This window comes from Chamaea fasciata, unplaced genomic scaffold, assembly GCF_029207755.1.
Source record: "Chamaea fasciata isolate MVZ Bird 193981 ecotype frontalis unplaced genomic scaffold, bChaFas1.0.hap1 SCAF_9, whole genome shotgun sequence".
NCBI lineage: Eukaryota > Metazoa > Chordata > Aves > Passeriformes > Sylviidae > Chamaea > Chamaea fasciata.
This window is the reverse complement of record NW_027094094.1, coordinates 6221901-6236694: the sequence shown is the minus strand read 5'-3', so window position 1 is coordinate 6236694 and position 14794 is coordinate 6221901. Positions and strand designations below refer to the sequence as shown.

The 14794-nt window shown below is 36.4% G+C and overlaps 1 protein-coding gene across 1 annotated transcript in view; it reads right to left on the bottom strand.

Annotated features, from left to right (window-relative positions):
• Nucleotides 1–1490: 1490 nt before the first annotated feature.
• RAB11FIP2 (RAB11 family interacting protein 2) overlaps nt 1491–14794 on the bottom strand; it is a 32324-nt gene continuing 19020 nt past the window's right edge. Inside the window, exons 4-5 of the mRNA XM_066190847.1 lie at nt 9709–9754; nt 1491–6114 (exon numbers count right to left, since the gene is read on the bottom strand). Of these exons, the coding sequence (XP_066046944.1) occupies nt 5887–6114; nt 9709–9754 (274 nt within the window). The 3' untranslated portion in view covers nt 1491–5886. The remainder of the gene's footprint in view (nt 6115–9708; nt 9755–14794) is intronic.

Genomic DNA, 14794 nt, shown 5'->3' with positions numbered 1-14794 from the left:
CATTAATTCAGAAAAAGAGATGCGGGTTTTTTATCATCATTATTTATAACTTTACAAACATGCCCAGTGTTGCACAAAAGGGCAACGTATCCCAAGTGAGCTGCAGCCAGACTTGCACAACACTCCCATAAAAACAAATTAAAATAGGGAAATGAAATCCTGATTTTCACTCTCTGTGGTTCCATAAAAAAGTAACTTCAATAAAAGCAACTGGAGAGAGAATTGTCCAAAATGTCCTTCTAGTTTACATCTAAGTTCAATGGTTCTTTAACTGCAAAACCATACTTAAAATATCCTTGAAAACCTTTATTAGAGGCTTGAGATGGTTAATAATGAAAACTCCACAGACAACTTCATGCTGGGGAAACTGGAAGCTGTTTAATCCAGTTGGGTTCTCATATCATCAATAGGATTGCGGCAGGTATCAGCTAACAGACATTATGCCTCTGAGGGACGGAAATGGTGTGGCTCCCTTTTCAAATGGGCACAGGAGCTGAGATTAGTTACCAGATGTGAATTACAGATGGAAACTGGTATTCAACAGGCAGTGTGGTGCTTTCTGAAACATGCCTTCCCCTCCTGCCCTCATTCCTCAGCTCCCACACACCAGGACAGTTGCAAAATCTGTGAGGCATGGGGAGACACAGCTGATGGAATCTGCTTAACAACATGTGTGGAAGTCCATGGGCAGCTCACAAACTGGCTGTGACTTCCCATAACCAAATTTCATGGACACCTCTAAGAGAAGAACCCTTTCTGAGCTTTTTAAGTCCATGGATGTGTTGACAAAGGACCTGCTCACAGAGCAAATGAACTGTGAGGGAAGGAATCATGTCCCCGTGGAAATCAAAACTCCAAGAAACTGGGTGGAAGACTCACAACGTTCTTCTCCCAAACCAGGACTATTGTCCATACCTCCTCACCATCCAGAAAACCTGATACTGTCAGGGGACAGATTTTTGCTGTTTTGCTGCTCCATGGAAGAGGAGAAAAATCTGTGGGAGCATTGAAAAAAATACTTCTGGGCGATGGGGGAGGATGCTCCAGTTTTCTGTCATTATGGTTGGGTCTTTACTCTGTCAAGTATTAAGAGAAATATTTGTCATATTTTCCGTATCAGAATTTGCACAGTGTTTGTTCTCATGCTAAATGCTGTTCTGGCCTGCAGTACAAAAGATTTCCTGGTAATATTTACAGAGCCATGGCATCAGAGGAATAGTGCATTTAAAGGGATTCTAGATACCATACTAAAAAACCATACAGATTAGGACATTTAAGAATACACCTTTTTTTTTTTTTTCACTAATTCTAAGTTTTGGACACTACTGAAGAGATTTCCCTTAATGGCTACCCAGCAAACATCTGGGATATTCATTTAGAACTATCGCTAAGGAAATACCACTCTCTGTGGTCTGAGAGCCTTAACACCGTGGAGTTTAGGAGTCACATGCTTTGCACAACACAGATTAATGTCACGATTCAATAAATACTGTGGTACTGCATTGTGGTGCTTTATTAGTGTTAAACATGCAATATTTATTTAATGAACAGAAATTAAAATATTAAGATAACATTTTAATAAAATTAAAGGATCTGAAGTTGCAATAATGGAACAAAAATAAAGCTTTTCATGCATTCTAAGTTTATAGTTCTCACAAGTGCATATAGTTATGATCTGTACCATTATTAAATGTAGACAAACTACCATTGATTGCACAAGACAAAATAAAACCCTTAAGTTGTAAGTAATGTTCCTATCTTTTACAAACTTCCTATACAACCTGGATCTTCAGCTTTTTTATAATACATTTTAATACAAGACATCTGGAAGCTTCTAAGATGAATAGGAATGGCTCGACCACTTGTAACATACAGCGGCTTCTTCAATGTAGAAATTATAGAAGATAAAGCAAATGCCCACCATGCTTTAGGAGACTGTGACCTTTTCAACAGAAACAAATCTCAAACCCCTTCACAAACAGAATAAAGTGCTACCTATTGCATATTAAATACTTCCAGTGACTGTATGGAAATTTTTAAGTTATAAATCCCTGAAGATAGGGCTTCCTACCGAAAGTGCTGACAGACCCTTGAATGTAGCATCAGGAATACAGCAGGGCTATAATCCTTCAGCAAGTACTTCAAAGAAGGGGAAGTTAGTCAACATGCTCTAAAGCCACCATTGTAAAAGCCCAGCTAATGCCTCTATCCTATCTACAACAGCAATGGTACATAAAGAGCAGAAAAGCATGAGCTCACTTTGCATACTTGATCTAGGACAACAATCTTTCTTTAAAGCTGGAAGTGTAAATAAACCCCCAGTGCAGCAGTAAACACATTAAGACAGCAGTTCTGTTTGTTTTAAGATGCATCTAAGAAAGGGCATCCTGTACAGAAAGAAATGCAGGCTAGTTATCTAATGAGCATGATTTTCATCAGGTCCCCAAGTCATGAAACCTTTCTAAATACAAGGCAACATTTCCACAGCTGGAAAATTACAAATAGTTCTTGACACAGAGCCAACAGCAATAAATGCAGTTATAATCTAGGGAGAATGCTACATTCATTAGGAGGTGGAAAACCAAGCTAAACGTAAAATACAGCAGCAAGAGGTAACATATATAAATATTAAACATCCTTCTTGAATGGCAGAAAGTTTACATTTCTGACTTACAACATTAAAGTATGGCCTTCATATTTGTCCTTTTAAGTAAGCAAAATACATGGCTGTGAGCAGACCTGTTTCAAAGGATAATTTCGAAGTACAGTACATGCATGGATGAACTCTTACGCTAATCTATGAAAGAAAATACCAAAATAATACGGAGATGTCAAAAAATTTCATCCCTGTATTTTAAAGGGCAAGAAAGACTGACCACAAGTGGCAAGTTTTTATGGGTTCAAAATACACTGCAAGAAAGTCTACGATTTCATCCTATGGGAAAAAAAACAAAAACACTTTCTTTGTTTTCAACATTAACCACTCTGCATGAAACATTTTTGTTTGAAAGTTGCATGGTCCAACCAGTACATGTGGGGTGAAGATGCTTTTCAAAAATAATCTCAGAAAATAGGAAAATGCTGAAATTTTCTTTCTAAGCAGAAAATGATGTGCATGCAATCTTTCAAGAATTGCTCCAAAAGCTGCATGTATTTTCACCCATAAACCACAAAAAATATCTTCATAGTTGTTAATGTCCCATTCTGCCTCTCTCAGTAACTTTACCTTTCCCTAAATTGCATTTGTTGTTCTCTCCTCTTTCTTGACAAATTGTTAGAAACAAAAGGTGCTTTTATTCACTAAGAGATCAGATAAAGGACTAGATAGCACATTCAAAGCTTCACTAAATTTCTCCACTAATGCACAAAAATTGATCTTTTCGCTACCTTTAATCTTCTTATCATTCTCGGTATGCAAATATGTCAAATGATCTGCTTTTAGTCAATTATGCAGTTTGATATTCTACATTTACATTCTAAAAGAAGTGATTTCAGAGGTGCTAAATATAGTTGAGTTTCATTTTAATAATTATAAGTTGGCTTGCATGTGCGAAGTCACTGGAGCACATTCTCTGGTTAGTGCAGTTGTTAATCCTCACTGGTGTGGATGATTTAAGCACTGTGGATACTAGAGATGGTCTCATACCAGCTAGCTGAAAATGAGTGTGGAATTCAAAACAATTGCAAGAACATTTCCCCACCAATGACATGAGAAAACCGCTGGCTTCGGCCAAGCATTAGAAAATGTTTAAGAACTTTTATGGAAATACTGAGTAACTGAAATACATCTTGGCGTAATTAAAAAATGAAAATCTAACTGAGTGTAAACCCCAACTTCCAACAGCAAGCGTACCATAAACTAGTACACAACCTTTGGCACTTGGAATGTATCACAACAAATCTACAGTCATCAAGACCTTCAGTGGGTCAAAAGAACATTCACATGGTTTCTGAGGTACCAAACTTGGTACATCCTTAGGCTGACAAAAGAGAGACTGCCTGGTGTGGGATGGATTTCTGCACATACAAATGCAGAGCTCTACAGCTGGGCAAGGTTGGGATCTCTCAGGATCCATCCAGGCACAGGGATTCACACTAAGGGATCCCACTGGTGGGTTGGAAACTCTGGCTGCACACATTTTAGGGACAATGCTAAATGAGGATGGGAGGCAGTTGTCAAATACAAGAATAAAGGAGAAAAAGTTACAAATAAGTAAATGAAACCTGAGAATATTTGTACAAAGAAGGTTTTTTGTAACTAGAATAATTCTGTGCTGCCCTACAATACTAATGATGTCAAAAGCAGTCAGACAGAGCTTTCTCAACCCTTCCACATAGAAGTATTCAAGATATTACCAATTTCTGCAGTTTTAAAAACGAAAATATATTAAAATCTTTTACAAAAACAACAAAAAAATTGGATTTTAATTTCAAGTTTTTTTGGTCACCTCAGCGGCAGCCATGTCATGGTGCTGTAAAAAACCCCAACAGATCAGGTGCAGAAAGAGAGGAAAAGACAGTTATCTTAAATCCAAATCAAAAATATTCTCTGTACGTGTTTTAATTAACATTTTACTGTCTCACAGCAACAGAAAATCCAGGTAAGACTCTTATTAAGGAAATTAAAATAAATTCATGTTAATATTTTGAGGGTTCTCCTACAGTATTTTCCCATTATACCTTCATCACTAGACTTTTCCAATTCATTGAATAACGGATACCTTTTTCAAACATATTTTACGAACAATTATTAAACGACCAGGAAGATATTTACCACATTCTTCTTTCATTTGCCTCAACAAAAACTGACTTTTAGAACTATTTACATGGAATAAGGATATTTTTAATGAAAAGCCTAAGTACTCTATATGTGTTTAAGCAACGTGGCCTCTATCTAAAGACATATACTTTGTTGTCATAAGATTAAAAAAGTTAAGACACATATATCATGTAAAACTCAACCTCAAATGGATTTATCGTGTCTATTTAAGTCAGCCTCTCCATTTCTGCTACATTTTCATCGCAGTAGACTTGGATTGAACAAAAGTATTCGTTTCTTTATTCCATATTTGAGCTCTCTAGTTGTTCTTCTGACTCTGTGAACACTGTTCAAAGCACTTTTAACACATAAAAAGGCATGCAGTAACTTATACAAAAAGATCCTCAAAACAACCTTATGTCATGAGCTCACTACCAAAGTTCACTCATCATACACACAATTCAGCATTTAAGTGTAAAATAACTGGTTCCAGCATGTGCCATGACAGAAATGGCACGGGGTGGTTTTTTTTTGTTCTTTTTTTTTTTTACATTGTTGTATAAAAAGCACATTGTATAGAATACAGCATTTACTCTGCAAGGATTGTGCATCACTGTTTTCCTCTAATTTGTGCAGAGCTACATTCCATTGCAACAAACCACACTCAGGTTTAGCAGAGTACTACACTGGATTGAAAACAGTGGTCTTGATGGCATGCTGTAAAAAAAGAATCAATAGATTTGCCTAATACCAATAATCATTCAAGAAAACATTCATAACAGCACAGGCTTCCCAGTTGAAACTGCCACATGGTGAACACTAAGCTATTATATAAACTGCATGGACATATTTATTATGTATTATTAACTCTATTTTAAGTATTCTGTACCTAAATGTGTTTTCAAAAAGAAAAGGTTAACTAGGTAATCTAACAGAAAATAACTTTTGGCAGCCCCTGCTAGTGTTTGGATTAAAAAAAAAAAAAAAAAAGGAAAAAAACCCACGCCACTGTCTTTCCTCCCCCTTTTCCTGGGATTTCTTAGGAGAAAAGGAATGAAGAGAAGTCGAAATATTAAAGTGTGATCTCCTTCCACTAGCATATCCAGCAGGAAGTTCCCTGGAGTATCTCAGCTCTTGGAAAACTTGCCAGCTCTGCGAGAAGGTTCATATGGCACTCTGAGGATACTGGGGGTTTCCTCCATCACTCGCACCAGGAGATTGTCAATGTAATCCTCCAGCTCACGGATGTGGCTGTCCTTCTTCTTCAGCTGCTCCTTGTGTTTCACCAGCTCCTGCAGAACCTCCTCATAAGTGAGGTTTCGGTATCCTGCAGTAGCATCAAAAGGATTTCCTTCCTGCAGGTGAAGTGTAGAAAAACACCTGATTTTATTAAGCAGTTCAGTGCTCCCAGAAAACTGATTGGTTGTTGCTTTTTCTGTTTCTCATGTGCATCTCTTGACATGAGAAGCAATTTCTTTCAGCAACACCTCTGTTTGCTGCAGTGCTTTTCCCTCCCACAACCCCACTGGAGCAGACAACTGGAGATGAACATTTTTCCTACTCTGTCATCTCAGGAAAAAATCTCAGAGAGGTGGACACACAGCCAGTGTGTCAGAGTTAGTGACCACAGCAACAGCTGGCATTTTGGGAAACCAACCACCTTAATTATAGAATAACAAGGGAAGAGCCCTGAGAATTCAACTCTTGCTGTAACTTCTCTGACTCTTTGCCTCTGGAGAACATCACAGCAAAGCATTTACTCAGCCCTAAATGACATCAGCCCTCATCTGTCTTTCATATTCGTATTTTTAGTCACCAGTGGTTCTCCAGGCCTTGCCTTCAGAATCACATAATAAAACTTTCAATTTTAAATTGCAGGTGAAGGTAAAAGGTTGCATCTTACTTGCACCAGAGCTTAAGGCAGAAATAAATGTGTACTAATAAAAGACCTTGCTTTCTTTAAAGCAGAAGAGGCCCAGAATTAAGCATTAGGGAAAACAGAATTGTTTCTGTAATGACTTCTGATGAGTCACTAAGTGGAGGTATTAGCAGAAATGGACAAATTAGTCATCTTAAAGAGGACAACATGTGAACCAAAAGACTGTAAACTTGAAAGTCTTCTTTTGTGGTGGTTTATAAAAGTATCAGCACTGTTAGACATGCTAAGGAGTATCCTTCATCTCATTCAGAAATTAAAACATTTAGAAGATAAGGAACCTAAAAAATCCTGCACTTCTAACCGGGCACCCAAAATAGCTTTTGTTTACAGCCAAAGCATGTCATTAAAAATTATAAAGCTCGCACAGCTAAGAAGCACACCACATAACAATCACATTCATTTCTTTTCCATGGCCCCTTCTTTCCTCTCCATACAGCTCCATATTTGCACATTGGCACGTGTCGAGCCATTAAAATATGCAGCTGGCCAAAGTTCTCAAAGGAACCTGACTAAAAGTGATGGTGGCCTGCAAAGAGGCTGAAGTGTGACAGATCAGCCTCCCTCCATCCATTATATCCTAACAGTAGCTCACAAAAATATGTGCTTTTAAGGGTTTCTCTCTGCACTTGAGATATTTAATGTCACATTTATGGATGTACATTCAGTATTTTAAAAGTACCAAGTAAAGAGACTGTAAGAAATCATTAACTCCCACTGTATTACAATGGCTAACCTGATAAAATTTATAAATTAGTTAGTAATCGATTTTCAACAAGTATAGAAGAGAAAATAAATTCACTTTGTGGTCATATTTTTAGCACGGTTTTTTCTACAAGAAGGAAGTAAACTTTCTCTTTATTAAATTTTATTTTCTTTACTAAATTTTTGTACGCACTAGAGAAAATATCATTAACACTTACATGCCTGAAATATAGGGTTTGTCTATTTTTCTGATTTGGGGAAGGAACAGGAATTAAGGTACAATGATGACTTTAATTATGCAATCACGTTTACTGGAAAATTGTGTGTAATATATATGCTTAAAAGATGTTCTGTCATATACATGCTCCACACATCTTGGAGGGGATAACCTATCACATTAATTATGCAAGAAAATTCTAGCTGAACTATGCCAGCATTTAGAAATCAATATTAGGAGAATTAAAAATTAGGAAGATTGGTATGTCCAGCTTGAGCCAATAGGTGGTATTTAAACGTATAAGGAACACTTACCTCTTCACCAAAATAGATACCACAGTTTTAATGCATAACAATTATCTCATAGTGAATTATTAAGGGGGAAAAAAAGATTCTAAAGAAGCCGTGCAAAGAATGATTGTCTCAGCCACAAAACCCTATTGGGGTACACACTGCCACAGCCAGCGGAAACAATGTTAGATAAACTGAAGGCCTGGCAATCCCTGATCATCTCTTCATTGTTCTAATGAGGAATTCTGCTCTGGGAATATCTTCTAAGGTACTTTCACATCTTTTGTCCTACTTCCTTCATCTTCCTTTCAGTTCTTAATTAGGCCTTAAAGAGCTCACACTGCCCTTTCAACTGGCTACTGCTCCCATTTAAACACTGCTTTCAGAGACAGGTGTTGGCACCAGAGGGGAAGACATACAAACATAATTACTAAATAATATGCACAAGGAAGAAATATAATAACTTGGTGAGGGGTATTATTACAGAATCTAATAATAAATTACTTCAAACACCTTAGAAAGCAATCCCGAGTATTTAAAAAGAAATTCAAATGGTTTCGTTCAAAACTACGGTTGAGATGGAGTTTCTTCCCCACCTCATTTGTATTTTGCATTAAATGAGCACCACCTCATAATCCTACAACTGACATTTAGGATGGCTGGTATTCCAAAAGAAAAACCATCAAGGATTTCTTTTATCACCTTCAAATCCTTTAAATAAAACAATTCACATCTTATTCCTTAAAAGAATTAAACCGATGCTTTTACCAGCAATAAATTACATGATTTGCAGTAGTACATTTGCAAGCACATAGAAACTGTAATTATGGTTACTTTACAGACAATGGCTGCTAAGTTAAATCAATTTTTTGATGTCTCTTTTTGTCAGAGATTAAGTAACTGCCTGGTAGAATTCAGTTTACTATCTGATCAAAGGCAGCCTTCAAATACTCTGACATCTCCCACTAGCTACTTACATTATAACAACTTGGGCATTTACAATAACATCAAATGTTACTACAAATCATTTACATAAACCAGCAGAAAACAAACAGTACAAAGTCATTTTTGCTTGTGAAACTTGTTTTCTATATATTTTAGAGATGGAAAATAAACCCACTTTTAAAGATGCCATCTATTCACAGCACAAATTCTAGCAAGACCACATTTTCCTTCAAAGACACTGCCCAGGCAATCTGTGGATTATTTTTTGTCTTACTACACAATTCATTCTCAGTACTTTTAGAAGAGCATTTTGAATAACACCTTCTAGTCTCTCTATGCTTTAGTGTTTTCATCTGTTCACCTATTATGTGTATTATTAATCCTACCATATATCAGGTCATAATTTCACTTTTTATCTGCCTTCTGAAGACTGTCCTCAATTCTCTGATTATAGTGATGGTAAATTCCTGTCTGGTCAATTAATACATCACTGCCTAATGCAGAGTCCTCATCTGACCATTACTTCTCCAGAGTCATCTAAACCACTCCCAAAATTTCAGGTTTTGGGGTTTTTTTACTTTTCGTGCAAAGAACTAAATATTTCCTTCTTCATTATATTGCAGCTAAACTCCATACTGAGTGCAAAACTCTTCTTTATTTCCAAATTTACATCAAGCCTGTGCTTTTCTATTTAAGTTTTCTGGATATATATATATATATAAAAAAACCAACAAAAAAAAATCCTAAAAAAAGCCCTCCCAACATTTCCATATAAGAGGTTAAAAAAGAATAAAAGCTTATGAACTTATACAAGTTGGCATTTATTGATGGCTTTCCGTAACATTTCATAACTCACCGTTTTTTTCCTGAGATCCTCAATGCCAGCAGGATTCACATTAAAACTGTGGGGAAAAAACCCATACCAAACAAATATTAGCAGCGCACACTTATTTGACCAAAACATCTCCTAGAATACAATACTGAATTAGGGACACAGCTACAAAGTATTTAATATGGTTTATTTTCTTGATTTGTTAAACTTAGGAAAATATTAGAAATTAAAGGAAATTTTAATATATTCTTTGCTTACAATTCCTCATATTTTTCATATTCTTTTTGTCATAAAATCTGAATAACTAATTAAGGAAGGCAAGAAAGGCTATTATGGATTTGGCTTCGTTATCTCTCTTCTTATCTCTAGACTTAGCTTGAGCTTTTAAGCATGGAATGCTCCTTTAAATGAAATATCCTAGAAACAGGTCCCTGGGATGAGACTGATAAAAAGCAACAACCAAACCCTACAGACTAACACAAATTCCCAGCTTTCATGGCAGCTCCTAGAGGACAAAGTTCCTGCAGAAATTCCAGTGAGATCACCACCTTAGGGCTAAAAGGCCATCTTCTGTCAAATACATTTCTTTTGTACTTCAAATTGAGTAAATAATCTATTATTTTACAAACCTAGTGATTACTGTGCAGATCCAGACAGCAAAGTTCTTTCATAATGTTGTTGACGCTGATAAAAACAGCCACTGTCTAAATGTCAGGCTTAAGAAACTGTCCACTCAGGCTGGTGTAATTATTAGCAAGTATCTTCAAAAATCAGTAATGCTGTGCTCTGATGTACTTGCTACAGCAAGCTTGGAGAGAAAACATTCTCCGAAAATGTGTTCAGAATCTGGATATGGCTCACAAATATTATTTAATTGGTAGCACCACAGCAGACATGTTCTTTCACATCACAGAATCTGTTTTGTTAGACTGCATACACTGGCTTTGAGGGTGATGTGCAACTGAGAGCTACAAATTTTATTTTTTTTTTTAATTTTAAAGATTTTTTATATGAGGGAACATGTATTTTGTGACTGTTTGCCACTCTGTTATCTGAATTCATAAGCCATACAGTTCATGGTGTAAAAGGAGAAGGGTAAAAATTCATGAACTAAAAATACGTAAAATAAAAATGATGACATTTTTCTGTAAAGAATTTTTTTTTTTACTTTTTTTTTTTTTTCCCCAGTCTGTACACGATTTTTAATTTCCAAAGCAGGCGAACTTCTGCTCACACAAAAAGTCCTGCAAGCCATCTGTGGGCTAAGAGTATTTGACAGAGACGGGATGGGAGGAACAGTCACAGCCAGAAACCAGAGGTGTGCGAGGAATCAAGTCCGGCTAATTCCCATTTCACCTGTTTGTCACAGTCTGCCCCGTTTCCCTGAGACCCCTTTGGAATGAGGGGCCTTTTTTGTGGGGTATTGTCCACCCTCCCAGCCTCCTTTCAGCCTCTCACTGATGTGTCAAACACATGATGAACTCGCTCCATTCACCGCTGCCTTCCCTTATCCCAGCACAAAAAAACCCCGAGTTAACTGAACTGGATCGAATTAGCTCGGTGAAAACCAAGAATGTCTCTATTTAACCAAGTGTGGCGTTAATTTGGGATATCTTTCTTTTGGGACTGTTTCCTCGTGTTAGACAAGATATAGAATAATACGGCCTGACTGCTCAACTGGGTGACTTTCTGAAAGGTTAAAAAAGCAGGATCTTTCACTGCCTTTGAATGACTTTATAGTTTCTGTGAAATAAGTTCTGGGACTCTTTCTCGTAGTGGCAGCTTAAAATGAAAGCAGCAGTTCTGACTCTGAGAAGCTGCGTTTCAAAATTAAAAGTATAAATCACTGGCAATATGGACTAGTTGTTTGGGGGTTTTTTAAGCAGTAAAAAACCTGCAATCGTTTCTGTAAAATTGTGGACATCATAACTGCAATTACAGAAGAGAACATCTGTGTATTTTGCAAGAAGAAATTTGAATACGCTTGCAAAAAAAAAAAAGAAAAAAAAAAGAAAAGCTATTAAAATATTCCCCAATAAAAATCCAAATGCCACGAAGACTCATACTTTAAGGAGATTTGTAGAAAATATACTGCTTCTCCAGGAAGAAACAGGTGCTGAGACTGAATATTATAACATTTTTCTCAGTCAAGGTGTCTGCTAAGTAAGGTGGGAGCTCGTCAGCCTCGCTGAGCCCTGCACGGTTTCCCTTCCCAGCCCGAGGCGAGTGTGAGCAGATGCAGATCCCCATCACTGCACCCCTGTTTCACTGTCTGACGAGCAGGGAACACCTCAAAAGAAAATCCTGTCAAATTATGAATGCAAACAGTTGGTGGATTTGTCTGGTGCATTGAAATTCACGAGAGCATTTATTTTTTTTAGTTTAAATTTCATCACAATAACAGACCCCTAAAGTTACCACCTCACTTGATTACTGGCAATAGTTACATAAAACAGGCCTCTAGGACTGCAGCCCACACTGTACAAGCCTCACAGGCTTCCTGGGAGCAGCCATTCTCCTGACTCCCTAAAAGCATTCTGAAATCATTGACCTAAATAATTATCAAAAATAACATTGTTTTCTCCTGTGTTACAGTCAGTTCACAGTGATAGTATTAGTTATAATCCAGTCTCGGGGGTTTTTTTCCCAGGGTTTGATAAACTGGCAGGGAACTCCTGCTATGGAAGAAGTTCACATGTTCACATCCTGGGAAAAAAAAGTATCTTTCTGGATTTTTGTAGGGGTTTTTTGAGTGAGGCTTACTGTGAACAGTGATTGTGAAAAACCGGCACTGTGGGATTCTATAATTATTATTTGTCAACCATGCCCAAACTAAATTTGCTCAGTTTACAAGTAAAAAAAGATATTTCTTTTCTAACAAATGGACTTTTCATGTGCCTTATGTACCACCAGATGATGTCTCACACACATTTCTAACAGTCTGTGTCTTACAAGTAATGAACTTTCATTCTCTCAGATCACCTTCAAGACAGCAGCTGCTAAAAGAGAGGTAAATCCTACCAGCACAGATTAAAAATCAGCTGCTGCAGGATCATGGAAGTGACACTGAGGCCCCCAAGTTGGACATCTACCCTTCTTTGGGTAGAACAGATTTCTCCAAGCCAGCACAACAATTAATCCTGTCCCCCATTTCACTCATCTGGGAATTCAATTTGTGTCTTTGACAGTTACTTTATAGAACAGACATTTTGACCAGATTAAATCATATCCATCATTTTATGGGTCCAGATTATTTCACAGCTTTGGATATAACTTTCCTTTTTACATTTTTCTTGAATAGTAAAGTTTGTTTCAATTTCTGGGGTTTTATTAACTTAGATTTTAATTTTAGCTCATCTGAGATGAGAATCCTTTTCTATCACCCTGCTCCTGAGGGGAGAAAGTGATGAGAAATAAAAACAGTATAAACTAATAATGGAGACAGATACACTGCAGTGCTGATTCTGTAGAGTGGTTTGGGTCACTATTTCATTATCATAGCAAGTATAATATTTTGTACTTTATTGCTATTTTCTCTATTTTAAAAGATTTCATTGAAACTACATGAAACGGGGGGGGGTTGATAACACATTTTTTAATGGTAATTAAATATTCCATTGCATGTTGATAATTTACAGTTTGTACAGGAAGAATACAGCGGAGTTGAGTTCAGGAATGTCTCACAAGCTCAAGTTTATGACTGCATCTTATAATTTTGTCTGTTGAAGTTTAATAGTAGTTAAAAATTCAAACATCAGGTCTAGTGGCTGCTTAAATATTTAGCTTCTGAATGCCTGAAGATTAAAACAATCTTCATCAAATCTTTTCTATAACTGATTTCAACATTTTAGTGCCATTTAGTCTGACATCATCATGAATGGGAATCAGACTTAAATTATGCTCCGTGGAAAGAGTATTTTCTTAAGGAGAAAAAGCTTTTTACTTCTCTTTTGCTATTCTTATTAGTTATGTGATAGTAGTGCATACTGTTAGCAATTAAAATGAGGATATTTACATTAATCATTACTATTCGAAAGCATTAAAATTTATGTTACTTAACATTCTGTAAAATATCCATTATACCAATGAGCTAACTGAGCTTTCAGTTTCTTTCCTTTAATAAGGAATGTCTGCATACAGGTAATTAGCAAAGCACTGCCATATTCATTTTTCATTAGAGTTGAAATTCCCATTCCTATCCTACTTCTTGGTCTTTGGACTGATTCTTACTACAGTGTTTATGCATTTCTCTTTGGATTCTCACAACATATATCAAAATCTTGAAATATTAGGATGCCATTTCGGTTATTACTATTGCATTAGGAAAAAAAAAATAAAAGAAATTAGTAAAATCAGATACAGTTAATGAAATTCAGAAACTTAGCCTTCCATAGAATACTGTCAGCCTGCTGTGCCTGGCAATGCAGAGCTCACTTTATATTCTGAGAAGGAACAACTGTCTTTTCTGGCAGCTAAAACAAGTACAGAACAAGAATATTACCATTTATTTTGCAATTAGATTCTGGGGAACATCACTTAAGACACTTCACTGTATAAATTGGTCTGATGTCAAGCCATGTTCCATGGCCTTTGCAGCTTGGGTAACCCCAGGAGGACACAAAAAGAGGATCAGGTTTTGTGGCTATCACTGCCTTTTCTTCATTAGTTAGAGTTTTAAGTATATAAACATTTCTCCTTTTACTAGGAGTTGTGCTATAGCAAAAAAGTTCTTTTCTCAAGAGACCACTAAAGAACTGTTAGGCTAAAAGTTGTGCCAGCATCTCCACTGGAAGACCCTATTATTAGAGATCTCTAAGTCAACAACGAACAAAACAAACAAATCAAACAATCCCAACATTACATTTTACACTGAAACTTACAGATCCATTTTTGAATAATTAAAAGAGTAGAACTAATCCTTAGCTCTTAAAATGAAGGAGAAAAAAAAAAAGGCATTGCTTTTACATAGTTTCTGAATTTATTAATAAAGAAACAATAGAACGAATTATTCTTTTTTAAAATAAAATAGAACAGGCAGTGCATTTTCCCTTGGGAAAGATAATATGCCTTATGTATCCTCTCAAAAAAGATTTCACATGCCCTAATGTGC